The sequence below is a fragment of the Coregonus clupeaformis genome, unplaced genomic scaffold (assembly GCF_020615455.1).
Source record: "Coregonus clupeaformis isolate EN_2021a unplaced genomic scaffold, ASM2061545v1 scaf0015, whole genome shotgun sequence".
Lineage (NCBI taxonomy): Eukaryota > Metazoa > Chordata > Actinopteri > Salmoniformes > Salmonidae > Coregonus > Coregonus clupeaformis.
The window spans coordinates 340,001-356,950 of NW_025533470.1; the positions used below are offsets into that span (position 1 = coordinate 340,001).

The window sequence follows — 16,950 nt, forward strand, 5'->3', positions numbered from 1 at the left end:
GCCTGTTTAGCAGGCAGACGCTGGAATAAGAGTGGCCTGTTTAGCAGGCAGACGCTGGAATAAGAGTGGCCTGTTTAGCAGGCAGACGCTGGAATAAGAGTGGCCTGTTTAGCAGGCAGACGCTGGAATAAGAGTGGCCTGTTTAGCAGGCAGACGCTGGAATAAGAGTGGCCTGTTTAGCAGGCAGACGCTGGAATAAGAGTGGCCTGTTTAGCAGGCAGACGCTGGAATAAGAGTGGCCTGTTTAGCAGGGAGACGCTGGAATAAGAGTGGCCTGTTTAGCAGGGGAGACGCTGGAATAAGAGTGGCCTGTTTAGCAGGGAGACGCTGGAATAAGAGTGGCCTGTTTAGCAGGCAGACGCTGGAATAAGAGTGGCCTGTTTAGCAGGCAGACGCTGGAATAAGAGTGGCCTGTTTAGCAGGCAGACGCTGGAATAAGAGTGGCCTGTTTAGCAGGCAGACGCTGGAATAAGAGTGGCCTGTTTAGCAGGCAGACGCTGGAATAAGAGTGGCCTGTTTAGCAGGGAGACGCTGGAATAAGAGTGGCCTGTTTAGCAGGGAGACGCTGGAATAAGAGTGGCCTGTTTAGCAGGGAGACGCTGGAATAAGAGTGGCCTGTTTAGCAGGCAGACGCTGGAATAAGAGTGAGGCTTTGCATAGGCACATTTATTTATTTTCCGGGTTTTCTGTTCTGTTCCCTGAACCGGTTCATATTAATAAAAACCGGAAACCTTTCTCTCCGCCCCATGGCAAAATGAGTAGAATTGCAGGAAATTTACTTTCTCTCTGCTGTCAAGGGGGGGCTGCTAAAATGTTTTCCACAGACCCGCGAGCCACTGCGGCCTCTCATGAGTTCAGATTTTTTGTGGCCCCCATCAAAGTTGACCATCCCTGCTATCAACAGTTCTATATTCCACCAATTTAAGACACGGAAATGGGAACCCTGTAAACACTTGTGTTTCTTTTGAAGTAGCCTAACACTTTGACCACTGAGCCTTGTGATGTGTGTTGTCAGAAACAACTAAAGGAGTCGTTGGAGGCCCACAGACAGAGACGAGAGGACTTCATCACCGCTCTACACAGAGACCAGGACAAGATAGAGAGCATCAAGGTAAAGACCGTGTGTGTGTGTGTGTGTCTGTGTGTGTGTGTCTGTGTGTGTGTGTCCGTGTGTGTGTGTCTGTGTCCGTCCGTGTCTGTGTGTGTGTCCGTGTCCGTGTGTGTCTGTGTCAGTGTGTGTGTGTGTGTCCGTGTGTCCGTGTGTGTCTGTGTCAGTGTGTGTATTATATGCAGAGACATGTTAAGCCTGTCCTCTTGTCGGACATTAAGCCTGTCCTCTTGTCGGACATTAAGCCTGTCCTCTTGTCGGACATTAAGCCTGTCCTCTTGTCCGGCACAAGTAAAACAAATAGTCCATCAAGTAGATTTAAGTTGTTCAAATAGACAAGTAAAAAAAAAAAATCACAATATCAAACAATTACTCCAATCAGAATTGGATCTGAGACCAACATTGGAATTACTGTATATTCCAATCTATTGTTCATGTACATAAAGAAGCCTACATGTCATAGTGAAGGTGATCTGCATATTGACCACAGCCTCATGTCATAGTGAAGGTGATCTGCATATTGACTACAGCCTCATGTCATAGTGAAGGTGATCTGCATATTGACCACAGCCTCATGTCATAGTGAAGGTGATCTGCATATTGACTACAGCCTCATTTACATTTACATTTACATTTTAGTCATTTAGCAGACGCTCTTATCCAGAGCGACTTACAGGAGCAATTAGGGTTAAGTGCCTTGCTCAAGGGCACATTTACGTCATTTAGCAGACGCTCTAGTCCAGAGCGACTCACAAATTGGTGCATTCACCCTATAGCCAGTGGGAAAACCACTTCACAATTTTTTTTTTTTGGGGGGGGTAGAAGGATTACTTTATCCTATCCCAGGTAATCCTTAAAGAGGTGGGGTTTCAAATGTCTCCGGAAGGTGGTGAGTGACTCCGCTGTCCTGGCGTCGTGAGGGAGCTTGTTCCACCATTGGGGTGCCAGAGCAGCGAACAGTTTTGACTGGGCTGAGCGGGAACTATGCTTCCGCAGAGGAAGGGGAGCCAGCAGGCCAGAGGTGGATGAACGCAATGCCCTCGTTTGGGTGTAGGGACTGATCAGAGCCCGAAGGTACAGAGGTGCCGTTCCCCTCACTACTCCATAGGCAAGCACCATGGTCTTGTAACGGATGCGAGCTTCAACTGGAAGCCAGTGGAGTGTGCGGAGGAGGGGGTGACGTGAGAGAACTTGGGAAGGTTGAACACCAGACGGGCTGCGGCATTCTGGATGAGTTGTAGGGGTTTAATGGCACAGGCAGGGAGGCCAGCCAACAGCGAGTTGCAGTAGTCCAGACGGGAGATGACAAGTGCCTGGATTAGGACCTGTGCCGCTTCCTGTGTAAGGCAGGGTCGTACTCTCCGAATGTTGTAGAGCATGAACCTGCAGGAGCGGGTCACCGCCTTGATGTTAGCGGAGAACGACAGGGTGTTGTCCAGGGTCACGCCAAGGCTCTTCGCACTCTGGGAGGAGGACACAACGGAGTTGTCAACCGTGATGGCGAGATCATGGAACGGGCAGTCCTTCCCCGGGAGGAAGAGCAGCTCCGTCTTGCCAGGGTTCAGCTTGAGGTGGTGATCCGTCATCCATACTGATATGTCTGCCAGACATGCAGAGATGCGATTCGCCACCTGGTTATCAGAAGGGGGAAAGGAGAAGATTAGTTGTGTATCGTCAGCGTAGCAATGATAGGAGAGGCCATGTGAGGATATGACAGAGCCAAGTGACTTGGTGTATAGGGAGAAAAGGAGAGGGCCTAGAACTGAGCCCTGGGGGACACCAGTGGTGAGAGCACGTGGTGCGGAGACAGCTTCTCGCCACGCCACTTGGTAGGAGCGACCGGTCAGGTAGGACGCAATCCAGGAGTGAGCCGCGCCGGAGATGCCCAGCTCGGAGAGGGTGGAGAGGAGGATCTGATGGTTCACAGTATCAAAGGCAGCAGACAGGTCTAGAAGGACAAGAGCAGAGGAGAGAGAGTTAGCTTTAGCAGTGCGGAGAGCCTCCGTGACACAGAGAAGAGCAGTCTCAGTTGAATGACCAGTCCTGAAACCTGACTGGTTTGGATCAAGAAGGTCATTCTGAGAGGGATAACAAGAGAGTTGGCTAAAGACGGCACGCTCAATAGTTTTGGAAAGAAAAGAAAGAAGGGATACTGGTCTGTATTTGTTGACATCAGTGGGATCGAGTGTTGGTTTTTTGAGAAGGGGAGCAACTCTCGCTCTCTTGAAGACGGAAGAGACATGGCCAGCAGTCAAGGATGAGTTGATCAGCGAGGTGAGGTAGGGGAGAAGGTCACCGGAGATGGTCTGGAGAAGAGAGGAGGGGATGGGGTCAAGCGGGCAGGTTGTTGGGCGGCCTGCAGTCACAAGTCGCAGGATTTTATCTGGAGAGAGGGGGAGAAAGAAGTCAAAGCATAGGGTAGGGCAGTGTGAGTAGGACCAGCAGTGTCATTAGACTTAACAAACGAGGATCGGATGTCGTCAACCTTCTTTTCAAAGTGGTTGACGAAGTCATCCACAGAGAGAGAGGAGGGGGGGGGGGATTCAGCAGGGAGGAAAAAGTGGCAAAGAGCTTCCTAGGGTTAGAGGCAGATGCTTGGAATTTAGAGTGGTAGAAAGTGGCCTTAGCAGCAGAAACAGATGAAGAAAATGTAGAGAGGAGGGAGTGAAAAGATGCCAGGTCGGCAGGGAGTTTAGTTTTCTTCCATTTCCGCTCCGCTGCCCGGAGCTCTGTTCTGTGAGCTCGCAATGAGTCATCAAGCCACGGAGCTGGAGGGGAGGACCGAGCCGGCCGGGAGGATAGGGGGACACAGAGAGTCAAAGGATGCAGAAAGGGGAGGAGAGGAGGGTTGAGGAGGCAGAATCAGGAGATTGGAGGGAGAAGGATTGAGCAGAGGGAAGAGATGATAGGATGGAAGAGGAGAGAGTAGTGGGAGAGAGAGAGCGAAGGTTGCGGCGGCGCATTACCATCTGTGTAGGGGCAGAGTGAGTAGTGTGGGAGGAGAGCGAGAGAGAAAAGGAAACAAAGTAGTGGTCGGAGACATGGAGGGAGTTGCAGTGAGATTAGTAGAAGAGCAGCATCTAGTAAAGATGAGGTCAAGCGTATTGCCTGCCTTGTGAGTAGGGGGGGACGGTGAGAGGGTGAGGTCAAAAGAGGAGAGGAGTGGAAAGAAGGAGGCAGAGAGAAACGAGTCAAATGTAGACATAGGGAGGTTGAAATCCCCCAAAACTGTGAGGGGTGAGCCATCCTCAGGAAAGGAACTTATCAAGGCGTCAAGCTCATTGATGAACTCTCCAAGGGAACCTGGAGGGCGATAGATGACAAGGATATTAAGCTTAAATGGGCTAGTGACTGTGACAGCATGGAATTCAAATGAGGAGATAGACAGATGGGTTAGGGGAAAAATTGAGAATGTCCACTTGGGAGAGATGAGGATTCCTGTGCCACCACCCCTCTGACCAGATGCTCTCGGGGTATGCGAGAACACATGGTCAGACGAGGAGAGAGCAGTAGGAGTAGCAGTGTTTTCAGTGGTAATCCATGTTTCCGTCAGCGCCAGGAAGTCGAGGGACTGGAGGTTAGCATAGGCTGGGATGAAGTCAGCTTTGTTGGCAGCAGAACGGCAGTTCCAGAGGCTGCCTGAGACCTGGAACTCCAGGTGTGGGGTGCGTGGAGGGACCACCAGGTTAGAGAGGCAGCAGCCACGCGGTGTGAGGCGTTTGTGTAGCCTGTGCAGAGAGGAGAGAACAGGGATAGGCAGAGGCATAGTTGACAGGCTGTAGCAAATGGCTACAATAATGCAGAGGAGATCGGAATGAAATGAGCTAAACATCAGGGAGAGGAGAGAGCAGGGCCCTCTCACCAAAAAATTTCTACCTCAGAAACTATAAATTGTTTCACTGAACCACCCGAACAAAAACTCTACCAACTTCCACCTTTAGAAATCAGAATTGTTGTGAACCACAGCGGTTCAATGTTTAAAGGAATAGACTCAACCCACTTTATTCAGCTAGCTAACTATGACACCATAGCTAACTAGCATGCTAGCATCCAATAACACACCGTTTCGCACCAACACTTGGTCACAACAAACCACCAATAGTGTGTTAACACACTAAGCAGATAATTCGTGTCCGTGTCTAGTTCCTATCATAACGCAGCAATAATTAAACGTTGGCTAGCTAGCACAAATATATTGTATTTAGCTACTACAGTACAGTTAGCTGGTCGTGTTGGCTAGCTAGCAATGGCCACTGTGTTGACTTTGTTTGAAGAACGGCTAGCTAGCTAGCTTCGTGCTACCCCCGGCACCGCCGAAAAACAATGCCAACCTACAGTAACTACCCACAACAGCCCACGATGCCTAGCTATGACTCCATAGCTAACTAGCATGCTAGCATCCAATAACACACAGTTTAGCACCAATACTTGGTTACAACAAACTACCAAGAGTGTGTTAACACACTAAACAGATAATTCGTGTCCGTGTCTAGTTCCTTTCATAACGCAGCAAAAATTAAACGTTGGCTAGCTAGCACATTAACATTGGAAACAACTCTCCACCGTTGCACTAAACAGATAATTACCAATAAACGTTACCAGTAGCTACCCGCTAGCTAGCTAGCATACCAAGAGTGTGTTAACACACTAAACAGATAATTCATGTCCGTGTCTAGTTCCTTTCATAACGCAGCAAAAATTAAACGTTGGCTAGCTGGCACATTAACATTGGAAACAACTCTCCACCGTTGCACTAAACAGATAATTACCAATAAACGTTACCAGTAGCTACCCGCTAGCTAGCTAGCCTCGTGCTTCGCCGGGCTCCGCCGTAAACAAAACTTACCTACAATAAATACCTACAATAATTACCTACGGAAACCTACAATAACTACCTAAATAAACTACCTACCTACGATCTAAATACATGGTTTAAGCTTTACTCAACACCATATGAGAAGCCAAGCTTACCTCCTGCTAGAGGAAACACAACCTTTCCCGACGAAGCTCAGAAGCTGTGAAGGTGATCTGCATATTGACTACAGCCTCATGTCGTAGTGAAGGTGATCTGCATATTGACCACAGCCTCATGTCATAGTGAAGGTGATCTGCATATTGATCATGTCATAGTGAAGGTGATCTGCATATTGACTACAGCCTCATGTCATAGTGAAGGTGATCTGCATATTGACCACAGCCTCATGTCATAGTGAAGGTGATCTGCATATTGACCACAGCCTCATGTCATAGTGAAGGTGATCTGCATATTGACCACAGCCTCATGTCATAGTGAAGGTGATCTGCATATTGATCATGTCATAGTGAAGGTGATCTGCATATTGACTACAGCCTCATGTCGTAGTGAAGGTGATCTGCATATTGACCACAGCCTCATGTCATAGTGAAGGTGATCTGCATATTGATCATGTCATAGTGAAGGTGATCTGCATATTGACTACAGCCTCATGTCATAGTGAAGGTGATCTGCATATTGACCACAGCCTCATGTGATAGTGAAGGTGATCTGCATATTGATCATGTCATAGTGAAGGTGATCTGCATATTGACTACAGCCTCATGTCATAGTGAAGGTGATCTGCATATTGACTACAGCCTCATGTCATAGTGAAGGTGATCTGCATATTGACCACAGCCTCATGTCATAGTGAAGGTGATCTGCATATTGACTACAGCCTCATGTCATAGTGAAGGTGATCTGCATATTGACCACAGCCTCATGTGATAGTGAAGGTGATCTGCATATTGATCATGTCATAGTGAAGCTGATCTGCATATTGATCATGTCATAGTGAAGGTGATCTGCATATTGACTACAGCCTCATGTCATAGTGAAGGTGATCTGCATATTGACTACAGCCTAGTCAATATGCAGGTGCCTTGGTGGAAGAGTGAGGTAACATCTCACAGCAAGAACTGGCAAATCTGGTGCAGTCCATGAGGAGGAGATGCACTGCAGTACTTAATGCAGCTGGTGGCCACACCAGATACTGACTGTTACTTTTGATTTTGACCCCCCCTTTGTTCAGGGACACATTATTCCATTTCTGTTAGTCACATGTCTGTGGAACTTGTTCAGTTTATGTCTCAGTTGTTGAATCTTATGTTCATACAAATATTTACACATGTTAAGTTTGCTGAAAATAAACACAATTGACAGTGAGAGGACGTTTCTTTTTTTTTTGCTGAGTTTATATGGGGTGGAGGAGGTTCGGTTATATGGGGTGGATGGGATGTATTTATTGTGTCAACATATCCAGGTTGACGTCCATCTTCCCCCTGTCTGTAGAGAATTGGCTCTGAGCTGCAGGCGCGGGTCCAGGGGGAGTTCCAGGCGTTGCAGGCGTTCCTTGCGGAGGAGGAGGCGTGTGTGTTGGAACAGCTGCGGAGGGAGCAGGAGGAGGCTGTGGAACAGCTGCAGCGCCACCTGGAGGCCGTCAGAGAGGCTGTCAGGCGGCTGGAACACAGTATGAGGGTCCTGCAGGAGGCTGCCACCCCCACGCATCAGACTGGACTAGTAGAGGTATGGAGAAGTTCTTCAGGGTTTATAGAAACCCAAGTAGGCCTATATGTGAGACTAATACAAAATAAGACTCATGTTGAGACAGTAGAATAGTGTTTCCCATAACTCTCCTTGGCTTGAGCTGCTACGATCACATTCCAGTCTACTAGTAGAGTTGACTACTGTTAGACTGTTTTGACTCTTCAGGGTTTATAGAGGTGACTTACTGTTAGACTGTTTTGACTCTTCAGGGTTTATAGAGGTGACTTACTGTTAGACTGTTTTGACTCTTCAGGGTTTATAGAGGTGACTTACTGTTAGACTGTTTTGACTCTTCCGGGTTTATAGAGGTGACTTACTGTTAGACTGTTTTGACTCTTCAGGGTTTATAGAGGTGACTTACTGTTAGACTGTTTTGACTCTTCAGGGTTTATAGAGGTGACTTACTGTTAGACTGTTTTGACTCTTCAGGGTTTATAGAGGTGACTTACTGTTAGACTGTTTTGACTCTTCAGGGTTTATAGAGGTGACTTACTGTTAGACTGTTTTGACTCTTCAGGGTTTATAGAGGTGACTTACTGTTAGACTGTTTTGACTCTTCAGGGTTTATAGAGGTGACTTACTGTTAGACTGTTTTGACTCTTCAGGGTTTATAGAGGTGACTTACTGTTAGACTGTTTTGACTCTTCAGGGTTTATAGAGGTGACTTACTGTTAGACTGTTTTGACTCTTCCGGGTTTATAGAGGTGACTTACTGTTTTGACTCTTCAGGGTTTATAGAGGTGACTTACTGTTTTGACTCTTCAGGGTTTATAGAGGTGACTTACTGTTTTGACTCTTCAGGGTTTATAGAGGTGACTTTGTACTGTTTTGACTCTTCAGGGTTTATAGAGGTGACTACTGTTAGACTGTTTTGACTCTTCAGGGTTTATAGAGGTGACTTACTGTTAGACTGTTTTGACTCTTCAGGGTTTATAGAGGTGACTTACTGTTAGACTGTTTTGACTCTTCAGGGTTTATAGAGGTGACTTACTGTTAGACTGTTTTGACTCTTCAGGGTTTATAGAGGTGACTTACTGTTAGACTGTTTTGACTCTTCAGGGTTTATAGAGGTGACTTACTGTTAGACTGTTTTGACTCTTCAGGGTTTATAGAGGTGACTTACTGTTAGACTGTTTTGACTCTTCAGGGTTTATAGAGGTGACTTACTGTTAGACTGTTTTGACTCTTCAGGGTTTATAGAGGTGACTTACTGTTAGACTGTTTTGACTCTTCAGGGTTTATAGAGGTGACTTACTGTTAGACTGTTTTGACTCTTCAGGGTTTATAGAGGTGACTTTCTGTTAGACTGTTTTGACTCTTCCGGGTTTATAGAGGTGACTTACTGTTTTGACTCTTCAGGGTTTATAGAGGTGACTTACTGTTTTGACTCTTCAGGGTTTATAGAGGTGACTTACTGTTTTGACTCTTCAGGGTTTATAGAGGTGACTTACTGTTTTGACTCTTCAGGGTTTATAGAGGTGACTACTGTTAGACTGTTTTGACTCTTCAGGGTTTATAGAGGTGACTACTGTTAGACTGTTTTGACTCTTCAGGGTTTATAGAGGTGACTTACTGTTAGACTGTTTTGACTCTTCAGGGTTTATAGAGGTGACTTACTGTTAGACTGTTTTGACTCTTCAGGGTTTATAGAGGTGACTTACTGTTAGACTGTTTTGACTCTTCAGGGTTTATAGAGGTGACTTACTGTTTTGACTCTTCAGGGTTTATAGAGGTGACTTACTGTTAGACTGTTTTGACTCTTCAGGGTTTATAGAGGTGACTTACTGTTTTGACTCTTCAGGGTTTATAGAGGTGACTTACTGTTAGACTGTTTTGACTCTTCAGGGTTTATAGAGGTGACTTACTGTTAGACTGTTTTGACTCTTCAGGGTTTATAGAGGTGACTTACTGTTAGACTGTTTTGACTCTTCAGGGTTTATAGAGGTGACTTACTGTTAGACTGTTTTGACTCTTCAGGGTTTATAGAGGTGACTTACTGTTTTGACTCTTCAGGGTTTATAGAGGTGACTTACTGTTAGACTGTTTTGACTCTTCAGGGTTTATAGAGGTGACTTACTGTTTTGACTCTTCAGGGTTTATAGAGGTGACTTACTGTTAGACTGTTTTGACTCTTCAGGGTTTATAGAGGGGACTTAGACTGTTTTGACTCTTCAGGGTTTATAGAGGTGACTTACTGTTAGACTGTTTTGACTCTTCAGGGTTTATAGAGGTGACTTACTGTTAGACTGTTTTGACTTCAGGGTTTATAGAGGTGACTTACTGTTAGACTGTTTTGACTCTTCAGGGTTTATAGAGGTGACTTACTGTTTTGACTCTTCAGGGTGTCTGACACCATAGATCAGGGCTCTCCAACCCTGTTCCTTCCCTCCTGGGGGTTTTATCTCCAGGAACAGGGTTGGAGAGCCCGGTTGGAGAGCCCGGTTGGAGTAGAGCAATGTTAAGAGCAAGATCCAGTTATTCTATCTACTGTATTACAGGGTTTCTGGATCAAAAAGGGACTTACAGTGGTGTGAAAAAGTGTTTGCCCCCTTCCTGATTTCTTATTTGTTTACATGTTTGTCACACTTAAATGTTTCAAGATCATCAAACAAATTTAAATATTAGTCAAAGATAACACAACACAAAATGCAGTTTTGAAATGAAGGTTGTTATTATTAAGGGAAAACAAAATCCAGACCTACATGGCCCTGTGGGAAAAAGGGTTTGCCCCCCCTGTTATAACACAACTCACCTGTGGTTTATCACACCGGAGTTCAATTCCTCTAGCCACACCCAGGCCTGATGACTGCCACACCTGTTCTCAATCAAGGAATCACTTAAATACAAAGTGAAGTAGACCAAAAGATCCTCAAAAGTAGAACTTTAAAGTATTTTTACTTAAGTACTTTTCAGTACTACTACAGGGGGCGCAGCCAAATTTTAGCTAACATTTTAGAGGCCCCCATCTTGACGGTGTAGAGACATTTTTGCGATTTTAAGCCAATTTTCTGCAATTCTACACATTTTGCCATGCAGCTGAGAGAAAATGTTGCAGTTTTAATAAAGCAAATTTCCTGCGATTCTACATATTCTGCCATGGACTTTAGAGAAATGTTTTCATTTTTAAAGCTAATTTCCTGCAATTTTGGGGGATTTCAATCTACACTGCTCAAAAAAATAAAGGGAACACTAAAATAACACATCCTAGATCTGAATGAATGAAATAATCTTATTAAATACTTTTTTCTTTACATAGTTGAATGTGCTGACAACAAAATCACACAAAAATGATCAATGGAAATCAAATGTATCAACCCATGGAGGTCTGGATTTGGAGTCACACTCAAAATTAAAGTGGAAAACCACACTACAGGCTGATCCAACTTTGATGTAATGTCCTTAAAACAAGTCAAAATGAGGCTCAGTAGTGTGTGTGGCCTCCACGTGCCTGTATGACCTCCCTACAACGCCTGGGCATGCTCCTGATGAGGTGGCGGATGGTCTCCTGAGGGATCTCCTCCCAGACCTGGACTAAAGCATCCGCCAACTCCTGGACAGTCTGTGGTGCAACGTGGCGTTGGTGGATGGAGCGAGACATGATGTCCCAGATGTGCTCAATTGGATTCAGGTCTGGGGAACGGGCGGGCCAGTCCATAGCATCAATGCCTTCCTCTTGCAGGAACTGCTCACACACTCCAGCCACATGAGGTCTAGCATTGTCTTGCATTAGGAGGAACCCAGGGCCAACCGCACCAGCATATGGTCTCACAAGGGGTCTGAGGATCTCATCTCGGTACCTAATGGCAGTCAGGCTACCTCTGGCGAGCACATGGAGGGCTGTGCGGCCCCCCAAAGAAATGCCACCCCACACCATGACTGACCCACCGCCAAACCGGTCATGCTGGAGGATGTTGCAGGCAGCAGAATGTTCTCCACGGCGTCTCCAGACTCTGTCACGTCTGTCACATGTGCTCAGTGTGAACCTGCTTTCATCTGTGAAGAGCACAGGGCGCCATCTTGGTGTTCTCTGGCAAATGCCAAACGTCCTGCACGGTGTTGGGCTGTAAGCACAACCCCCACCTGTGGACGTCGGGCCCTCATACCACCCTCATGGAGTCTGTTTCTGACCGTTTGAGCAGACACATGCACATTTGTGGCCTGCTGGAGGTCATTTTGCAGGGCTCTGGCAGTGCTCCTCCTGCTCCTCCTTGCACAAAGGCGGAGGTAGCGGTCCTGCTGCTGGGTTGTTGCCCTCCTACGGCCTCCTCCACGTCTCCTGATGTACTGGCCTGTCTCCTGGTAGCGCCTCCATGCTCTGGACACTATGCTGACAGACACAGCAAACCTTCTTGCCACAGCTCGCATTGATGTGCCATCCTGGATGAGCTGCACTACCTGAGCCACTTGTGTGGGTTGTAGACTTCGTCTCATGCTACCACTAGAGTGAAAGCACCGCCAGCATTCAAAAGCTACCAAAACATCAGCCAGGAAGCATAGGAACTGAGAAATGGTCTGTGGTCACCACCTGCAGAACCACTCCTTTATTGGGGGGGGGTGTCTTGCTAATTGCCTATAATTTCCACCTGTTGTCTATTCCATTTGCACAACAGCATGTGACATTTATTGTCAATCAGTGTTGCTTCCTAAGTGGACAGTTTGATTTCACAGAAGTGTGATTGACTTGGAGTTACATTGTGTTGTTTAAGTGTTCCCTTTATTTTTTTGAGCAGTGTATCTTACAGTGCATTCGGAAAGTATTCAGTCAGTTACTGCTTTCCCCTGGTTTCACTGAGCTTTGGGCGCGGTGTTAAACGTGCCATTGGAACACAGGACTGATGGTTGCTGATAAAGGGCCTCTGTACGCCTATGTAGATATTCCATTAAAATCTGCCGTTTCCAGCTACAATAGCCATTTACAACATTAACAATGTCTACATTTCTGATCAATTTGATGTTATTTTAATGGACCAAAAAAAATATTTTCTTTCGAAAACAAGGACATTTCTAAGTGACCCCAAACTTTTGAACAGTGTGTGTGTATGTATGGTATATATATATATATATATATATATACACACAGTACCAGTCAAAAGTTTGGAGACACCTACTCATTCAAGGGTTTTTACATCAAAACTATGAAATAACACATATGGAATCATGTAGTAACCAAAAAAGTGTTAAACAAATCAAAATATATTTTATTTTTGAAATTCTTCAAAATAACCACCCTTTGCCTTGATGACAGCTTTGCACACTCTTGGCAATCTCTCAACCAGCTTCACCTGGAATGCTTTTCCAACAGTCTTGAAGGAGTTCCCAAATATGCTGAGCACTTGTTGGCTGCTTTTCCTTCACTCTGCGGTCCAACTCTGAGGTCGGGGGATTGTGGAGGCACAGCCTGGAGGTGCGTTGGGTCATTGTCCTGTTAAAAAACAAATGATAGTCCCACTAAGGCCAAACCAGATGGGATGGCGTATCGCTGCAGAATGCTGTGGTAACCATGCTGGATAAGTGTGCCTTGAATTCTAAATAAATCACTGACAGTGTCACCAGCAAAGCACCCCCACACCATAACACCTCCTCCTCCATGCGTCACGGTGGGAACCACACATGTGGAGATCATCCGTTCACCTACTCTGCGTCTCACAAAGACACAGCGGTTGGAACCAAAAATCTCCAATTTGGACTCCAGACCAAAGGACACATTTCTGATGTCTAATGTCCATTGCTCATGTTTCTTGGCCCAAGCAGGTCTCATCTTCTTATTGGTGTCCTTTAGTAGTGGTTTCTTTGCAGGAATTCAACCATGAAGGCCTGATTCACACAGTCCCCTCTGAACAATTGATGTTGAGATGTGTCTGTTACTTGAACTCTGAAGCATTTATTTGGGCTGCAATTTTTGAGGCTGGTAACTCTAATGAACTTATCCTCTGCAGCAGAGGTAACTCTGGGACTTCCATTCCTGTGGCGGTCCTCATGAGAGCCAGTTTCATCATAGCGCTTGATGGTTTTTGTGACTGCACTTGCAGAAACTTTCAAAGTTCTTGAAATGTTCTGTATTGACTGACCTTCACGTCTTAAAGTAATGATGGACTGTCGTTTCTCTTTGCTTATTTGAGCTGTTCTTGCCATAATATGGACTTGGTCTTTTACCAAATAGGGTTATCTTCTGTATACCCCCCCAACCTTGTCACAACACAACTGATTGGCTCAAACGCATTAAGAAGGAAAGAAATTCCACAAATTAACTTTTAAGAAGGCACACCTGTTAATTGAAATGCATTCCAGGTGACTACCTCATCAAGCTGGTTGAGAGAATGCCAAGAGTGTGCAAAGCTGTCATCAAGGCAAAGGGTGGCTATTTGAAGAATCTCAAATATAAAATATATTTTGATTTGTTTAACACTTTTTTGGTTACTACATGATTCCATATGTGTTATTTCATAGTTTTGATGTCTTCACTATTAATCTACAATGTAAAAATAAAGACAAATCTGTGTGTGTGTGTGTGTGTGTGTGTGTGGGTGGAAAGGCCTTCAATGGCAGATAAATCCCTGTATTCCAGTTGGGAAACCCCATTCTATGGTATTAAAATAATTTTTTGAAACTGTTCGACACAGTAGAGCAGGGTTCCTTACAATAGAGGAATGGATCTGACTTTGTCCTTTTTAAAACACATTGACTCAGAGCTCACTCTGATAACATCATCTTCTCTCCCTCTCTCTCTCTGCAGCTTCCACAGCTACGGTGAGTGTTCATCTCGGACCACTCCCCTCCTCTGATGTGATGACCAACACTGTTGTTGAACCTCTTCACTATCCAACATGTTTGTTTTCAAACAATGTAAAAACAGTTTTGTGAATAAAGGAGCACACAGGCTTTTATAGTGCACTCCGTTTGACCAGTGCTCATACAAAAGTAGGGCACTATTTAAGAGGATAGGCTCTGGTCAAAAGTAGTGCACTATGTAGGAAATAAGATATCTTTTGGGACGCATCTAATAGAAATGTCCATCAATGAAATGTATTTTATATTGCCCTTTTTTTTTATGAGCAGTTTTTACAGAATGTAAAGAAAGAACATGTTCTGTTTGTTCAGCAGGACTCCATTAGAGGTGGACCCAGGACCAGAGCTGGACCTGGATGGCTTCGGCAGCAGATACACGGCACCGCTACAATACATTACCTGGAGGAAGATGTTCAGGTCTCTGAAACCTGGTAAGACGGGCTGGCCTAGTTCCAGGACGCGTCCCCAAATACCACCCTATTCCCTGGATGGTGCACTACGTTTCACCAGGGCCCCCGACCGTGTGCCTGTCTTTATTGCACTACGTTTCACCAGGGCCCCCGACCGTGTGCCTGTCTTTATTGCACTACGTTTCACCAGGGCCCCCGACCGTGTGCCTGTCTTTATTGCACTACGTTTCACCAGGGCCCCCGACCGTGTGCCTGTCTTTATTGCACTACGTTTCACCAGGGCCCCCGACCGTGTGCCTGTCTTTATTGCACTACGTTTCACCAGCGACCGTGTGCCTGTCTTTATTGCACTCTCACCCGCATTTTGATTTTTCTTCTTCCTGGCACTGATTCTGCTGATTTAGCCGTAGACTTACAGACAACAACACGCAAATAGAAGTACAAATATATCCGGACGTCTTAATAGAAGTAAGCCGTACAAATATATCCAGACGTGTTTATAGAAGTAAGCCGTACAAATATATTCAGACTTAGAAGCACATCATATAAAGTAGTAACTCAGTAACCTCAGTAACCTAGTAACTCCGTAACCTCAGTAACCTAGTAACTCCGTAACCTCAGTAACCTAGTAACTCAGTAACCTCAGTAACCTCAGTAACTCAGTAACCTGGGGCGTAGTTCCTCTAGCTCAACCTAAGAAAACATTGAACCTCTTCCCCCTACCAGACATATAGACAACAACATGTTAACAGGAAACATTGAACCTCTTCCCTCTACCAGACATATAGACAACAACATGTTAACAGGAAACATTGAACCTCTTACCCCTACCAGACATATAGACAACAACATGTTAACAGGAAACATTGAACCTCTTCCCCCTACCAGACATATAGACAACATGTTAACAGGAAACATTGAACCTCTTCCCCCTACCAGACATATAGACAACAACATGTTAACAGGAAACATTGAACCTCTTCCCTCTACCAGACATATAGACAACAACATGTTAACAGGAAACATTGAACCTCTTCCCTCTACCAGACATATAGACAACAACATGTTAACAGGAAACATTGAACCTCTTCCCCCTACCAGACATATAGACAACAACATGTTAACAGGAAACATTGAACCTCTTCCCTCTACCAGACATATAGACAACAACATGTTAACAGGAAACATTGAACCTCTTCCCTCTACCAGACATATAGACAACATGTTAACAGGAAACATTGAACCTCTTCCCCCTACCAGACATATAGACAACAACATGTTAACAGGAAACATTGAACCTCTTCCCCCTACCAGACATATAGACAACAACATGTTAACAGGAAACATTGAACCTCTTCCCTCTACCAGACATATAGACAACAACATGTTAACAGGAAACATTGAACCTCTTCCCTCTACCAGACATATAGACAACATGTTAACAGGAAACATTGAACCTCTTCCCTCTACCAGACATATAGACAACATGTTAACAGGAAACATTGAACCTCTTCCCTCTACCAGACATATAGACAACAACATGTTAACAGGAAACATTGAACCTCTTCCCCCTACCAGACATATAGACAACAACATGTTAACAGGAAACATTGAACCTCTTCCCTCTACCAGACATATAGACAACAACATGTTAACAGGAAACATTGAACCTCTTCCCTCTACCAGACATATAGACAACATGTTAACAGGAAACATTGAACCTCTTCCCCCTACCAGACATATAGACAACAACATGTTAACAGGAAACATTGAACCTCTTCCCCCTACCAGACATATAGACAACAACATGTTAACAGGAAACATTGAACCTCTTCCCCCTACCAGACATATAGACAACAACATGTTAACAGGAAACATTGAACCTCTTCCCCCTACCAGACATATAGACAACAACATGTTAACAGGAAACATTGAACCTCTTCCCTCTACCAGACATATAGACAACAACATGTTAACAGGAAACATTGAACCTCTTCCCTCTACCAGACATATAGACAACAACATGTTAACAGGAAACATTGAACCTCTTCCCTCTACCAGACATATAGAACAACATGTTAACA

At 45.1% G+C, this 16,950-nt stretch overlaps 2 protein-coding genes across 3 annotated transcripts in view; one reads left to right on the forward strand and one right to left on the reverse strand.

Annotated features, from left to right (window-relative positions):
- The window catches only part of trim105 (tripartite motif containing 105), a 32,976-nt gene that overhangs the window by 8,615 nt on the left and 7,411 nt on the right, over window positions 1–16,950 (forward strand). The window contains exons 3-6 of one of the 2 annotated variants that reach the window (XM_041870009.2): window positions 1,016–1,111; window positions 7,416–7,649; window positions 14,404–14,417; window positions 14,772–14,887. In XM_041870009.2, the coding sequence (XP_041725943.1) occupies window positions 1,016–1,111; window positions 7,416–7,649; window positions 14,404–14,417; window positions 14,772–14,887 (460 nt within the window). Of the gene's footprint in view, window positions 1–1,015; window positions 1,112–7,415; window positions 7,650–14,403; window positions 14,418–14,768; window positions 14,888–16,950 lie in introns of both variants that reach the window. The other variant, XM_041870007.2, reaches the window with a different exon arrangement.
- Window positions 14,907–16,929, reverse strand: LOC123483047. The gene is made up of 2 exons (XM_045212452.1): window positions 16,696–16,929; window positions 14,907–16,323 (listed from the first exon to the last, which is right to left on the reverse strand). The coding sequence occupies exons 1-2, from the start codon at window positions 16,904–16,906 to the stop codon at window positions 15,560–15,562; spliced, it is 975 nt and encodes a 324-aa protein (XP_045068387.1). The 5' UTR covers window positions 16,907–16,929; the 3' UTR covers window positions 14,907–15,559.

What these genes read in the sequence shown, in the direction of transcription:
- LOC123483047 (XM_045212452.1), bottom strand. Translation starts at nt 16,906, where the DNA reads ATGTTTCCTGTTAACATGTTGTTGTCTATATGTCTGGTAGAGGGAAGA. An exon ending in ATGTCTGGTAGGGGGAAGAG is followed by an intron (nt 16,324 to 16,695) that starts GTTCAATGTTTC and finishes TAGAGGGAAGAG; the next exon opens with GTTCAATGTTTCCTGTTAAC.